Below are 16,171 nucleotides of genomic sequence, written 5' to 3'. Positions count from 1 at the left end.
TGACTCAACTAGCCTCAACATAATTAAATATGAATGATTGTAATTCATGTGCCTAGCAAATAGGAACATATGTTATATGGATTACCCAAAAAATGTAATGGAAAAAGATAATTGGTTGGTAGTTGAAGTATGTAGAAGATAAAAAGAAGCCAGTGGATAACTGTTGGGAGGAATGAGCAGTAATTGGTTATTTGAAAAGACGTTTGGCTCGTAAATAATATATGTCCATTTTTGGAATCTCAGATAGTAGTTCATTTCGATTCATATAATTCCGCAAGAACCGCAAGAAGGTGGAAAGCATATTTTTATTAAACGTAAACAGCTGCAACTAAAACTTACGAAATTGTAGTTGTAACATACTATATGAGGAATTTTAAATTTTACTAAAAAAAATAAAGTATTAGTTTTCTTGAAGTTTAATCAAATGCAAATGGGATGTCATGCCATGCTGTCATAATCTAAAATATCAATTATATTAAAAAAAGATCGAAATGATCTCTTTATACGATATTAACAGAACAATACAAAACACTCTAATGCTTCAATATCAAAATATCTTCAAGTGTTTTAAACACCAACTAATCATATAAACAAATGAACTGAGTTGAGTATTCAGTCTATAGTCATTTATATAGCAATAACGTTGTTCAGATTGATGTGAGTAAATGACTTTGTAACAACAAAAACGAACAGATAGTCAATATTGTTATTCTCTATCTTGCAAGCAGTTTCCAATAATTTCATGATGAAGCTGTATTACCTATTTTTTGTTTAATAATTGGGTTTATGTGTTTTTCTTAATATATTTAAAACTTTTTTTATTAGCATGGTAAGATCTCAAATTCATTTTTAATGTTTGCTGATCGGTTAGAATAATTTTCCAGTCAAATCTAATCTAAGAATAATCTAAGAATAATTTTTAATTTTAGTCGGATAGAATGATATGCCAGTTCAAATCTATAATCACAACTTTTTCATATTCAATCAGTTTCCATATAATTAACATTTATGTTAAATACCGAAACTTACCTTTTATTAAATAATTCGCGCCGTCAACAATTTTTTACAACTATACATATAATAACGTCTGTGTGCAAATAATGAATGCAGTATATATTGCCTTTCGTATTCATGATTTATAATTCTAACTTTAAAAGCCACATACTATCACTAGTGACATTAAAAAAAATTAGGGAAAAAATCGTATTTATCTTTTTAATTACAATATTTTATTTATTAACTTGAACGATAAGTCTTTACTTATAATAATTATAAAGCAAATTAATTACAATTTGGTTTAATATAAAATGATTATGAATAAAATCAAAATATTCGAAATTTTAATAGATGTAAAATGTTCAATAAAAAATAAAATTAAAAATTTAAAAAATAAATTTTAAGTCATCAAATTAGTTTCGCTTTTTAACTTCTTTTTTTTGTGGCTGCGTGTGAATTACTATCCAAGGATGCTTGCGTACTTTAGTCAGTGGTAGACGATTATGTGGATCAAGTACTAATAACTTTGATATAAGATTCGCAGCAGCGTGTGAAACATGATCAGGCAGCTTATAATCACCTCGTACAATTTTTCTATAAGTATCATCATAACCCGTTGCTAAAAAAGGTGCACGTCCTACTAAAAGTTCATAACATAATACACCCAGACTCCATAGATCCACATTCTTTGTATGAGGTTTGCCTTGTACCATTTCCGGTGGTAGATAATCTAATGTTCCACATAAAGTAGTGCGCATCGAATTTGGTTCGTGAACCGACCATCCAAAATCTGCTATTTTTAATTCTTCGTTATGCCCTAGTAATAGATTTTCTGGTTTAATATCTCTGTGGATAACATCACGCTCATGTAAGTATTCGAGCGCAGATGCTAAGCAATTTATATATGAAGCGGACTTAGATTCACCAAATCTTTTTAAAGGCTGTGAACGCATTTCATTGTATAATGTGCCACCTGGTGCATATTCTAATATCAAATAAATTCGAGCGCCATCATGGAAATAACCATACAGTCTTAGTATATTGGGATGTCTTACATGTGATTGAATTTCAATTTCACGACGTACTTGATGTTCAACATTAGATTCTTGAATTTGGGACTTAAATAGGACCTTTAAGGCTATAACGTATTTTGACATTTTTTCACGTGCCAAGTAAACATTGCCAAATTTACCACGGCCTAATGGACGACCAATTTCAAAATCATCCAAACACCAAGCTCTATTTCCTTTTTTGTCTATATTGTATATAAATAAAAATTTAATTTTAAAAGATATTTAAAATTACAATATATATACCAGTCTTTGTTTTTACAGTCTCTTCTATATCGTTATTAGTATTAGTCACTTCCTCACAGTCACTTTTATTTGGTATTGGAGCAGTAGCAATAGCTGCCTTGTTTTTACTGACATTTTGTGTTTCAGATTTTGGAATTGCCGGTATACTATTTGTTGACTTCAGCGGTTGTACAGACACACTTACTGGTCTAGCACTAATCATGATTGGGTTAATAGAGGCATCTTTAGCACACATATCAATTGTCGCAACACGGTCATTGTTCAACTTAATATATTAAAATAAAACTATGTATATTATAATTCTTTATGCAATTATTAATCGTTGCAATATACCTTTTGCTTAACTGTACTCCCTAAGTTTTCTTTATTATCTAATATGTTTTGTTTCGACATTTCTATGTATTATATTATTCTTACTGCAACCGACCTTTACTTCTTCGACATCCAAAACCAATTTTTCCGTAAAATCTTAATATAACTCTACACACATGAATGTAAAATGCCGTTTCAAATTTTTAAAGCAGTGATACGTGTGTGTGCGGTCGGTAATGCAGGCTACTTCGGGTAGTGAAATCAACAGCTATGTATTTTCTCGTTCTGAACAGTAAAAAATGTGTTTACAAATATATTTGTTTTTATTTTACATAGACATATGCTTGTATGATTGATATTTACTAACAAAAGAGTATAATATAATAATTCCATATTATTTATAATACACTGATATATTCCATTTGTTTTTCAAACAAATTATCAGAATAATGAAAGATATTGATGGCAAAATAATAGTTGAACTCAGATAGAATTCTCTAACTTGATGTACATTGCTCGTTAAACTTTTACATATAAGGGAAATTCAGGATGTTTGTGTATCGTTGCATGTGTAAAATTATTTGATTTCATAAAAACAATTCCCTCTCTTATGATTTTACACTTGATTTGCAAGACAATGTTCAAGACCATATTTTCAACACCAATTACCTCTTCCATATTTGAATTTGAAGACTCTATTGTAAATAATACTACTGTTTTTATTGTTCGGTGGACAATACTTAAACGAAACTGTAAAGTTTTGTTTGATTTTATAATTTTGTGATTTTGTGCAATTGTTTGATGTTGTATTTATTTTACGTTCAACAATGTCGCACAATATTCTGCTTTTGACTTTTTCTTGGCATTGTTAAAATTATGCATATCGAATCTGATTTATATTATACAAGTAAATAAATAAGAATACAAAAATCAGCTGTTCTAAATATTTTCAAGACTAATATGCACAAAATGTATTCACGATTGTTTGAGTTTGCAATGATGCACCTTCAATGATGCACAGACATCCTGAGTACTCCTATAATTTATTTCTGTAAAATTATTACGTTATCCAGCTGACGAATATCAATTTAGTCAACAAGACAACAAGCGTAATTAAATATTTTATTTCCAAATATAATAAAAAAAATGAGCCAGTCCTATTTTGTTGTGAATTTTAAGTTGATAACCAGAGCATTTTCACCTAATTGTGTGTTAATTTGGTATCTGTGTGAACTGACATCATGGTCGTAACTTCTTGATGTGATATTGCCCATAGCGATAAAAATTGCTTTCAGCAATACTTATTAGAAGTTAGTCGGTGAAGTTGAAGGGTGCCTTATCGTGTATTGGCGTTTTCGATTGATAAATCTGGATTCAATCTAGATTTACTCTAGATTAATTAAATAAATTAAATTTTAATTAAATTAAAATTTTTACACTAACTTCTTTTTCTGTGTAGTTGTACACAATATTCACCACAAAGACTTCAATAATATTTTTTTCCGTTTTTGCAAATAGTATTAAGGTGAAATATATATCTTCATCTGCATTTGCAGCCAAAAGTGCTGTTCTTTCGATTTTATAATCTTTTTAATAAATAATCTTTTAATTTACTTTAAGATTTATTTTGTCAAGTATTGTATACATTTTTAATATATATTTTTATAAATAGAAAACTATATATGTCAAATATTAAGTACTTATTATTTTCATATATCTAACTAAACAACAGTAATATACGTGTGAGTTTTAAAACTCGGATTTATAGGTTTCATCAAAACATTTTATGTAGGTTTCATCAGAAGACTTTTCTTAATAAAAAAATTGATTTAACAAACAAATTCAGTTTTAAATTATTTTACACGCGACAACCCTGTTTTAAATCGCTGCTATCAATTTGACGTTCATTGAAACCGGACCAGTACTGGGGTTAATTAAATTTTTATGAGGACGATAATAATTAAATGAAGAAAGGACTTTGTTTATTTAAAAATATAAAAATTTTTATTAGTTTATTTAAAATTTAAAAAAATGTTTTCTGGAGGAGATTCTAGTGGAGACGGCTTTAAAAGTCGTAAACAATTAACAAATTACTTTACAGCCCCAACAGGAAACATTGATTGGGCGAGTTTAGCTCAACAATGGATACAAATGCAATCAACTGGTAATAATCAGTTAAATGAATGCATCCCGGAGACTACAACTACTTGTACCACAAAAAACTCGATTGTAAAAAGTCATGAGTTGGTAAAAACAGCGAGTTCTACGTTGGAAGAAAAAGGTGAAGCTGATATGGACATGGATGAAGAAAGTGATATAGATCGAAATAATGAGCAAAGTTCCCCCCCTCCACCGGCGCCTAATATATCATCCTTATGGTATATGCATCAACCTCCACAATCTGCCTCCACGCCGGTTGAAAAAGGTATATAAGTATTACAAAACATCAAATCAAATGTTTTTATGTGTGTATATATATTAATATATATTTTTTAAAGATATTATTAATCCACAAAATTCAAGTCAATGGAATATTTGGCCACCGCAAGTGACAATGCCACCGCCTTCTATTGCAAATGTGTCTATGATGAATCCCACAGCACATATTCCTTCACTCATGAAAATCAATGTAGCAAATCCAAATTCAGGCAATAGTGTTGATGATAACATTGATGAAGGTGCTGGAACTTCAAGTGCGTGTATTAATGCAGCCAAACGGAAAAAACTTCCAGCTTGGATTAGGTAAAAAATTAAATTTTTTCATAGTGTATTGTTTATCTGTATTATAAAAAGTTAATATATAAATATATTCGTAACACAATGACAAAGACATCGATGACCTTATAAACGTTACTATAAATTTTTGATCAATTTGACTACACAAACTCTTGAATATACCCTGTCTGCATATTATTTAAACCGAAAAAATTGATCAATTAGATTAAATCTGAATATAGTAATATCAATTGGTTTATATTGTATATATGTTTTGTAACGTGCTCAATCGTTACATAACGCACATAATCTTTCTTTATTCTATAAAGAAATTTAATGTTTATTCTCTATGTGATTCTATATAGCATGATGACATAGATTTTTTATATTTCATATATCAATTTCAACCCAGTTGCCTTATACCTTATATAAGACATATAAGGTTTTGTTCACGTCTTGCATTGTTATTTTATACAATATTTTTTTAATAAACTCGATTCAGAAAAAGCATTCATGTTAACCTAAAAAATATAAGATCTTAAATATTATATATGATGTTTATAATGTATAATTGATCTTTGATATATAACTATATAATATATAACTAATGAGTTATTATTATATATAACTGTGAATTATTATTATATATAATAATAACGCACACATTGTGAATGAGAAAACTGACATGTTTTCTGTAAAATATTACAATTATCGGTTGTTACACAGATGGACTTTTAAATGGCACATGAACAAGTAGATTCATGACTATTCTTTAAACCATGTTTGCGTATTTTTAACATATCGATAAGTTTTGCTAGTTGTAATAGGAAAACTATTTCTGATGTCGACTACTGAATAGGGTTACAATCCTTCACTCTGGTACTATGTCCTCTTTGATATCGCACCTTTATAGAAATTTTATTCTTAACTGGTCAACACCTATTATCTCTTAGAAAGAAAAGAACCATCTGAGGCAGTAAGCATTAGTCATACTCAACTTTATTTAGTGTATAGTAACGTGTGTAACGTTAATTTCTCCATTTCTTCTTCCGGCGTGGTGTTTCTGAACATTAGTACAAGTTAGATTTAACTGCCTGTCTCCCACTTAAATTAACCTTTCCTCATAATATTCATCATTGGTGATCCATCCATTCCTTGTAGTATGGAATGCATTATTTATTTTTTGCCTGTTGGTTTATCCAATGGTTTCCATGGGGTTTCTACTAAGAATCACAATAAAAATAATTGAAGCTCTACTTTTTTTAAGAAACTGTTCTTTTGAAAAAGTTCTTTAGTTTGCATCTTAGCTAAGTTAAATGATTCTGTTTTTATAATGTAATTTCATTTTTATCTCTAGTTATCAATGAGGTTTTGCTACAGCAAAACTAAAAATTGTATAATACAACTATAATATACAAATAGAATAAAAGTTAATTATGGAAAGCTATTTATTTAGTGAATCAAAAAGTCTACGTACAAACAATCCACTTTACAATAAAATATTAATAAAATAAATTTATTGAATAGGCTTCTTCATCTTCTTCAATTGCAAATTCAGTTCCCAAATTCGACTGCTCTTGAGGGGTAGAATGCGATGATGCTAATGGTTTGGGCGAATGAACAGAAGTACTGGCGGTAGTCGCTTTTTCCGAAGATTGTTTAACAGATACAGATGATTCGTATTCACTAGCTTCGCCTTCCACTTCAACTGGTTCTTCATCTTGTCCACCACCATCAAAGTCTACACGAGATGAAGACATATATAATATTGACCCAAGTTCGACGTCGATCATGGAATTACATTCCATTCCGATTGGTTTAGGAATAATTTTACTTTCTTCTGTTTTCAAATCGTCTCGGTTAAAACTGGAATCAATTGTTTCTTCTTCTTGACGTACGTCACATTTAAACAGTTCAAATAATGAAGTTGTTGAACGTTTAACGAGACCTAATTTACCAGGTCGATAGATTGTAGAATTAGAACGCGAAGGTGTATAAATTGATGGAGGTTGTTCTTTAACACTTTCTGTATGTCTGTATATAATATTTAATAGTTGACTCATCATATCTCTCTTTTTCAGCATACGATCACCTTCAGCCTCCTCCGTTTCAATATATTCTTGTGTGGTAATACTTATAGCCGACAACACAGTAGTTTTAATGACATCTAAAACAGCATTTAATTGTTTTATTTCCTCTTGCTGCTGTAGTTCTACCAGCAGCATATTACCTTTTTCTTGTTTTAGATTCTCGATGACTTGATTTAATGAATGCATTCTCTTGGTCACATCATTGAAATTAAAACGATCACACATTTCCTTTTTCATTAATGTTTCATACAATTTTTTGTATTTCGACATCTCTAGGCATTTAGTTTTCATCCTTTCATAATTATTTGTCATTTTCTCAATCAAATGAATTTTATTCTGCGACGTTCGAATCAAATGCATTTTTATTTCCGTGCTAGCATCATACTCATTTTCCATTTCCTTGTACCGTACTACTTGTTGCTCCAATTGCTTTTGAATTTTTATTTGGGCAAACACCAGCTTATCTATTTCTTTCTGTAAAGCAATGTTTTCTCGAATTAGTCTGCGAGTATAACCAGCATTTCTTATTTCACTTGACCGCGTAAAGTCTTCAGAAACTTGTAAAAGTTTTGCTTCAATTTCTTTCTTTAATGCGTCTTTTTCAACAATTGCTTTTTGCTCCATCTGAAATAGAAGCTCTTTCTGGGCACGATCCTTTTCTGCTAGTTCTATTTCTTGATCTTCGAATTTGGCAAGCAATATGTCGCGTGTTATACGAAACTCATCAAGGGAGTTTAATTTGCCATTTAGCAATTTTATTTCTGAAGTCAATTGATCATGCATTCCCTTATATTTAGCTTCCAAATCTTTAATTTTTTCCGCTGCTTCTCTTTTCTCCGTTTCACGAATTTTGATGATTTCGGTCAGTCTCTCCTCAATTTCTAAAATATACTCATTACGATCGGCTAGTGTCCGCTCCAAATACGCTGCTACATCTGTATGATCCTCTTCTAATTCACGTAATTTTTCAGCAATATTTATATTTTTCTCCTCTAAATTATGAAGATGGGATCGCAGACGCGCTAATTTCTGGTTTAAATCAGTAATAGTCAGCTCATAAAATGTTCGGTCCACTTGAGGCATTTTATTTGGATCCACGGCTTTCGCCTTTTTGCCTTTACCCTTTTTCCCTTTTTTTGGAGGCATCGTGGCTTGTTAGTTTGTTTACGCCAACGAATTATTAAATTTTGATTAATTTTAAACTGCCCAATAAAAATTCCCGTTACGATTAGACGAAATAAAATTCGATTCTAACAATATGTCAAATGAAGTCTATAAAAAATTGTTTTAAATAAATAAACAAATTACTGTTGTTATTGACAACGAAATTTTTTCAAAACAAGTAAAAATATAATTAGTTTGTAAACAAATTTAAGAATTTTTTATATGAAAACTACCACAGAAATGAAAATTAGTAGAATAATTTAATTTATTTTGTTTTTGAATTCCATATTCCTTCTTTAAATGCTATTGTTGCTGTTGTTGTTTTTGTTCTGCTGTTGGTGTTGCCATATCTAGAGATGCCATGTCTATACGTTGATACGAATGAGTTGGTCAATACAGTTTTATAATATTTTTTTGTCATGACCATGAATGAATGTTATGCTGAGTGTCAAATCACAGTTGTCCATATAGTACTGTTAGAACTATTTTCTCGCTTTTTGATTATGATTTAATTTAAAATGATATATTCTACTCATACGGATATACTCATATATCCGAATATATGTACTTATTTGTTGCTAAAAGATGCAAATTGTAACATTTATTACTGAGCAAAGCGGGTTTAACCAACTTGACGAGACACATACAACTTTGTCACCGTGACCAAACGATTTAAACAAAATTTATCTTTTTATCTCATTCTTAAATGTTAATTTGTTTGGAATACAATAACAATTACACATTTGATGTGATTATGGCTGTCTGCATAACATGGCCTGTTAATAACAAGTTCTCAAAAATTTCATCCAAATTTCCACATTTTGTCTTCATTACATCAAGTGTATTCCTAAGTAAATAGTGCTTTTTAGAAATAGCTGTTGGAAATAGAGTCGTTTATTAAATTGTACTAATAGTACTAATTTATAATCTAATTTTGTACTTATCGTACTAATAGCAAAATTAGAATTATAAGGGATTTAGGTTCAAAAATGCAAACACACGTTATTTCTTCTTCTTCCTGTGTTCAAATAAGTTCAAATCTATTCTAAATAGGTGGGAACTATAAAACTTATAGCATAATTCATAGTAATTCGTCAGTAAATGAAATTTGTTCTTAGGAACGGAGGAACTATTCAGTATACAATAACAGTAGGCAGGTAGGTTTCGAAAACATCTAATAGTTTAACTGTTCGTAATTTTAGACTACAAATTTCATAAATTGTCAAATTTACTATGGACAATAATTGTAATTGTTTTGCCACAAAGATTCGAAAATAACGATTTTTACTATAAAATTCATATTTGATTACTTATATCTCCGACATATTTAATTTCACATAAAAACTCTTCCCTAAAGAATCTATTAAAAATTAAAAATAAACTATTCACTCATACGAAGTTTTTCTGTTTTCTAATAATTATTGAATAAAAGAAAAAAGAAGCTGAAATCACACGATTGCTAGGCTTAAAGTGCTATAAATGTAATTATCCGCTTCAGCTTTTCGATACATAGCAATTGCTACAATAAAAACTCTTCCCTAAAGAATCTATTAAAAATTAAAAATAAACTATTCACTCATACAAAGTTTTTCTGTTTTCTAATAATTATTGAATAAAAGAAAAAATAAGCTGAAATCACACGATTGCTAGGCTTAAACTGCTATAAATGTAATTATCCGCTTCAGCTTTACGATACATAGCAATTGCTACAATTGCTATGTATCTCCTGGATATATCATTGAATTGTAATTCATCAAATTTTTAATATTTTTGTAATAAATGTGGTTTTTAATATTACAGAGAAGGCTTGGAAAAAATGGAACGTGAGAAACAGAAACAACTAGAAAAGGAGCAACAAAATCAAAATGTATATCAGGATAATAGTCCTACCGCTGTAGTACCTAATGAAAAAGAACTTTATGTAAAAGATGATATGGTAAATGAAATTCACATTAGTGAAAAAAAAATGGTAAGTTACAAATTTTTGAGATTTAGAAAAAAATGCCTGAGGTGAAAATTATCTGTGAATACAAAAATTAAATAATTACAAAAATTAAATACTTGCAAAATGCAATGTGTAATCAAAGCATTCACTACTACTAAAACACCATAAAATTTAGGCTAGTGAGAGTTCAGGTAATGAAGAAGAGGAGGACAATAACGAAAATGCTGTTTTCACAGTTTCAAATGAATCTATTAGTTCCAAAAAAAAATTAAACAACGATGATAGATACACCGATAATATACAAAACAGTCGCAATGATAAAAGCTTTGAAGAAAAAATGGCTAATCTGGTATGCTATGCTAAACTAAATTCAATGATGAAAATCTATTTTATATTGATTTTTATATTTTTGTTTCATTTACTGACATCTCTATCACATGTTACTCTTGTGATAAATCTTTGTGTTTGTCACTTTAAAAATTATTATTGTTTACATTTAAAAAACGTTACATTTGTACCAATGTGCTATTACCAACGTATTCGGAAAAATTCTAATGAATTTAGATGGTTGATGTGAGAAGAACTTTAACAGAACTTTTACTGGAAGTGACAAATGAAGAGATTTCGAATATAGCTGTCGAATCTTTAAAATCCTGTAAATTAAAAGGTACATTAGTTATATTGAATTAATAATAATACTAATTAATGTTACTATACAAAATTTGTAAGCTGGATAATAAAATTAACTTAAATCATAAAAAAAACTTAATCGAATACATAAACTAATAAAAAAAATTTAAAATAAACAATTATTTATAAACGTTAAATAATTTATATTATCTGGAGATATATATATTTCCAGTATATGTTTTCAATTAGATTTGTTTCGTTTATACTTTTATATGATAACTTCAAAAATTATATACATTTTATGTTAAAAAGCGTCATCGGCACAACTCATCCACAAAGTCGCTTTGTCTTCCTTAACTGGAAAGCTTGGTAAGTTGAACATTTATTTTTTTTTTATATAATATATTGAATATATATTCTTTATTTGCAATATTTTTGTCAAAGGATATGAAAATAGTTCTTAGATCCATAGATCAAAAAAAATGCGAAGAGAAAAAAATATCCACTTTTAATTTTGACCTATGTATAACATACGAAAGAAAACTGAAAAGTATCATAAAAACCTCATTATGTTAAAAAATGATTTATTTAATGCTTATATTCTACAGTGTGATATATGAATATAATGTATTTTTACGCATACACATGCAATTTTTATAAAAAATATATGAGATACATGAATCTACAGACGTTCTGTTAGTGTTTTAACTCTTTGATTGATTGTTGATCAATGAATAACTTTTAAAATTGAATAATTTCAATTTCGAAATGAAACATATATGTTGAAATATATTTTTTAAGGATCATAAGATACCATTATTGCTTCTTTAAAAAAAAATAGAAACAATGTGAATTGCATATGACCACATATAAGTTCTACAAAAAATATTTCGCATGTAAAATTTTCGATAATAAAAAGAAAAATCATCGATAATATGATATGCCCTGATCTTCTTTAAGGATTTGCTGGTAGATAATATTAATATGTATGCCTCTACTTGTCAAATTCATTAGAAAATTGCTGTTATTAAACAAGAACTTTAAGGCAAATTTCAACTTCATTCATTAACATAACCTCCTTCAAGAGTGATTCTTTCAGCCCAACGCTTCTCTAAGATTTCAATGGTTTTTTCTTCTTTGTAAAATGATTTATTTTCGGTCTCAAAATAGACTTTAGTTTTGATAATCTATTCGTAATTGAAATCAAATCTTTTTGCATGTAGTGTTGTTTTTAGGTGTGCAAATATGAGAATATGATGAGCCTTATTTTAAGGATTTTCAAAACTGATTTATGACATTATGGCATAATGAGTTACGATTAATGACATAAAAAATATGTTTTACAAAAAAATTTTTTTACTTTTGGTGTTGTTTTTACAGGATTTCTTTCTTTTTCCTATAAAATATCCGCTATGGATTGTTATTTCATTCTTAAGTTAATGGATGAACAAAATACTAATCCCTATAAAAAATATAAAGAACAAAACTTAATCAGTAGACATTTGTTTTCTTTGTTCAATTTGAACAGCTTTCCTCGGTTACTGTTCATTTAATTAGCTTACTGCTGATATGAAGCAGGAGTTAATTAATACTGTATGGTGAAATTCAGTAACGGCAAATAAAGTCCAATCTTGTTTCTCGCCAATAATAAGGTTTGGTTTTAATCTGAATTGGTGATAACTAGTTTACAATATAATCTGAACTTTATTAACATTTTTTTCAATCATTTCTATTTTTAATACTAACATTTATGTTCTATTATAAGAAATTTTTTCTAAACCAGCACTAGTAAAATAGTTTGGATATAGATGAATCTGGACAGATTTGAAAGAAATTTAATACAGATTAATACAGATAATTTTTTTCTTCATATCGCAAGAAAATAATGAATAAAATTCAGTTCCGATAACTTATGTTAAATGTGTAAACTTATCAAGTGTCCATTTTTAAAATGTTAGATATCATTTACCTATCTTCAAACAAAGTGGCTGATTAGCCTTAAAACATCCCTAGGGTAGGGCTAAAACCGGCACTGTTTTTATATATCGTATAAGTTATTATAAAGGAGCAAAGTCTATTTTTATTTAAAACAATAGCAGAATACTCTTCTTCTTCTGCTTGACTATTTCCATTAACCGATTTTTCCTTTAAGTTGTGAGTTTAGTACGTTTTACTGTACTTATGAACAAATTCAAAAAATTCTTTGGTATAGTATCTCATTGTCTATCTGTTCGTTGTTGTTAATCGGAGCCTAGTGTTAAAATAAGAGTGATTGGTGATTAATTTTAAATTGATTTCTATAAAAAAGTTCAATAAATTTTGTTCTCATTTGCGTTGTTTCTGGTACTCTCGTAAGTATCTCCTACCTATTAAAACTGTAAAAAAAATTTTTATTTGTTTTGCTGGTTGATTGACTTCTAGTAACAAAAGTATTTTAATTTTTGAACGTATAAATTAGAATTTAATTACGTTATAGGTTTAACTGCATATGATGATTCTTCTAGTGGAGAGAGTAGCGATTCATCGAATGAAAGATCTGATGATGATGACACTGATGAAGAACTTAAGGTAAAATATATCCAGTTATAGTAAATTGTAAATTGTAAATTTTAAATATATATGTTTTCAGGTTACGATACGTGCAAAACATAGAGCATTCTCGAAAATATCTAGTGAAATAGAAGAAAGACTTGTCGCTTCTGCTGCGATGGAAGAACAAAAAATTAAATATTACAAAAATTTAGAACAGCAAGGAAGAAATGGCAAGGGCGAGGTTATAGACGTAAGGAAACGAGACACTGACGAACAGGATAGTGTAAGCTCAAGTTCGAAAAATGTGCCAACATCTTTAGGAAGAAAAGGTTACACAAAGGAATTCGGTGAGACAACTGAAACAAAGTTAATTCACTCAAACGGTGCGTTTGATAATTTACAAGCTTTTCCTTTATTATCTATTCTTTAATTTTCCTTCTTAACCAAGTTATTCTTAGTGATAGATGTTTTTACTAAAGATATTTTTTATTTATTTGTTATATTTAGTATTATTTTTAGTGTATAATTAAATGATCTAAAAATATATGAACAAAATTTTATTGCATATTCTTTATTCAATCCCTATTATATAATAAACTAGAGCTATATTATAAGTAGTTTTAACATTTGAGAAGATTTTATGAATGTTAGTAATTGGTCATAGTTTTTGGTTTTATAAGAGTTTAGTAGTCGTTTTTTATATGAAGTCAATACCTTTCATATCAAAATCCCTTTTATACAAACTAAACATAATATTATCTGAACAAATAAATTAAGATATATATATTTTTGTTAGATATAATTACATTTATTTTGGCATTAAAGAAAAATAAATAAAATATTATCATAAATATTGTTTTCTAATATATTCGTTTAGAAATATTTTTTTGTCTATCATTTTAGTTTTGAGAAACAATTTAATTATATAATTATAATAAATAAATAATTTTTATTATAATTATAAAATTTGGGTTTTATGTTATTCTAGAATTATTCTTTATATTTTATTTATAAATCGAAAATGATATAAAAAAAAACAATTATTTTAATTTATTTGTACTATTGTTTATTTTGTGCTAAAAATTTGTTTATTCCATTAGATATGTAGTTTGCATTTAATTTTTTTATAATAGTTTTAAACAACTAACCTATTATTAAACTAAAACTGAAAAATATATTAAAAGGAAACATTTTATTCTCAGGCAAGTGGCAAAAAGATCGCTCATCATTTAAAGAACGTACAACCCGATTTAGTGATAATAAAGATTCGAGATCAAAATCTATAGCTACTACAGCGACTTACATATCTCAAATTCAAAATTCGTCTAATGTAATAACGCCAAATATGTCTACCACGTCATTAGTATCAACTGGAGTTCAAGATCCAAATGGGTTGTATACAGCTGCCAATGCTTGTATTACAAAGGATAGTAATAAATTGAAAAAGTCTGAAGAATCGTCATCAAGAAAAAGATCAAGAAGTCATCGTTCATCATCTTCCTCTTCTTCTGAGACGTCATCGAGCTCTTCTTCGTCTAAAAAACGTCGAAGACGTGAACATAGCAGTAGTCGTCACCGTTCACACAAAAAATCAGATCGGGAACGAAACAATGAACGTCGGCGTCATAAACATTCTTATCGTTCTAGTGAAAGTGATGACGAACACTATTATAAACGATCACGACATACACGAAATCATTCCCGATCTCGCTCTAAATCGCGTTCCTCCTATTCCTCCACTAAGCATCGTAGATATTAATAATTTTAATTTATTTTTATTTTACTTTTATTTTATCATTTCAAATAAGATATTTTTTATTATTAATGTGCAGATAATTTAATATTTTTTATATTTAATTTTTTTTTTATTTAAAAATATTATAAAATTAAAACTAATAAATATTAATTTCAATAAAAAATGACAATTCACAAATATGCGAGTAGTGATATTACTTGCCATTTAAAATTTTTTGAATTAATATTGTTAATAACGTATATGGTGTACGTTAATTTTATGAGTATTCCAATAAATAAATTACTTAAAAGAAACTGTTGTAATCTATCTAACTCACATTTTACACAGCAAATTTTCCCAAAGATTTCTTATCCTGCTGTACTGTACGGTCCAAATTCAAATTTATCTATGACTCTCTTTAAAGACAATAAAATTATTGTTATGACATAATTATATATTAAATAAAAATAGTAAAAGCGTTACAGTTAGACTGAAAAAGAATTTAGGGCATTACTATCCATTCTATTCCTTTACATTTTATTCCCACATGTTAAATATTCTCTTAGAAAAATTAATATTTGTTATTTTTTGACCAAATAACGAAGACGATATTGTGAATATTATTATAAATTACTACAAAAACTATGGGTGTGTCGCATATAGCAAAGCTATCAAGTTGCTACGATGCTACTATCCAGAAACTACAAGTTGCTCAAAGTCAAGCTCTTCGTAGACT

At 28.3% G+C, this 16,171-nt stretch overlaps 3 protein-coding genes across 4 annotated transcripts; 1 reads left to right on the top strand and 2 right to left on the bottom strand.

The window, feature by feature from the left end:
• Positions 1-1,217: 1,217 nt before the first annotated feature.
• LOC119682527 (aurora kinase C) lies at positions 1,218-2,919 on the bottom strand. Its single transcript, XM_038095987.1, has 3 exons — positions 2,646-2,919; positions 2,313-2,577; positions 1,218-2,251 (listed from the first exon to the last, which is right to left on the bottom strand). The coding sequence occupies exons 1-3, from the start codon at positions 2,703-2,705 to the stop codon at positions 1,410-1,412; spliced, it is 1,167 nt and encodes a 388-aa protein (XP_037951915.1). The 5' UTR covers positions 2,706-2,919; the 3' UTR covers positions 1,218-1,409.
• A 1,498-nt stretch (positions 2,920-4,417) lies between these two features.
• On the top strand, positions 4,418-15,627 carry LOC119686063 (arginine/serine-rich protein PNISR). 2 transcript variants are annotated; one of them, XM_038100517.1, is made up of 9 exons: positions 4,418-5,049; positions 5,123-5,366; positions 10,394-10,562; positions 10,714-10,887; positions 11,103-11,205; positions 11,481-11,537; positions 13,645-13,736; positions 13,798-14,047; positions 14,903-15,627. In XM_038100517.1, the coding sequence occupies exons 1-9, from the start codon at positions 4,656-4,658 to the stop codon at positions 15,457-15,459; spliced, it is 2,040 nt and encodes a 679-aa protein (XP_037956445.1). In that variant the 5' UTR covers positions 4,418-4,655; the 3' UTR covers positions 15,460-15,627. The 2 variants fall into 2 exon arrangements, with proteins under 2 accessions (XP_037956445.1, XP_037956444.1); XM_038100516.1 differs by having other exon boundaries at positions 4,420-5,049; positions 13,798-14,083.
• LOC119686064 (cilia- and flagella-associated protein 157) lies at positions 6,770-8,722 on the bottom strand. The gene has a single exon (XM_038100518.1). It carries the CDS (start codon positions 8,573-8,575, stop codon positions 6,842-6,844), a length of 1,734 nt encoding a protein of 577 aa, XP_037956446.1. The 5' UTR covers positions 8,576-8,722; the 3' UTR covers positions 6,770-6,841.
• Positions 15,628-16,171: the final 544 nt, after the last annotated feature.

The sequence above is a fragment of the Teleopsis dalmanni genome, chromosome 2, assembly GCF_002237135.1.
Source record: "Teleopsis dalmanni isolate 2A chromosome 2, ASM223713v2, whole genome shotgun sequence".
Classification (NCBI taxonomy): Eukaryota; Metazoa; Arthropoda; class Insecta; order Diptera; family Diopsidae; genus Teleopsis; species Teleopsis dalmanni.
The sequence above is the reverse complement of the archived record's forward strand: the minus strand, read 5'-3'. Positions and strand labels throughout refer to the sequence as shown.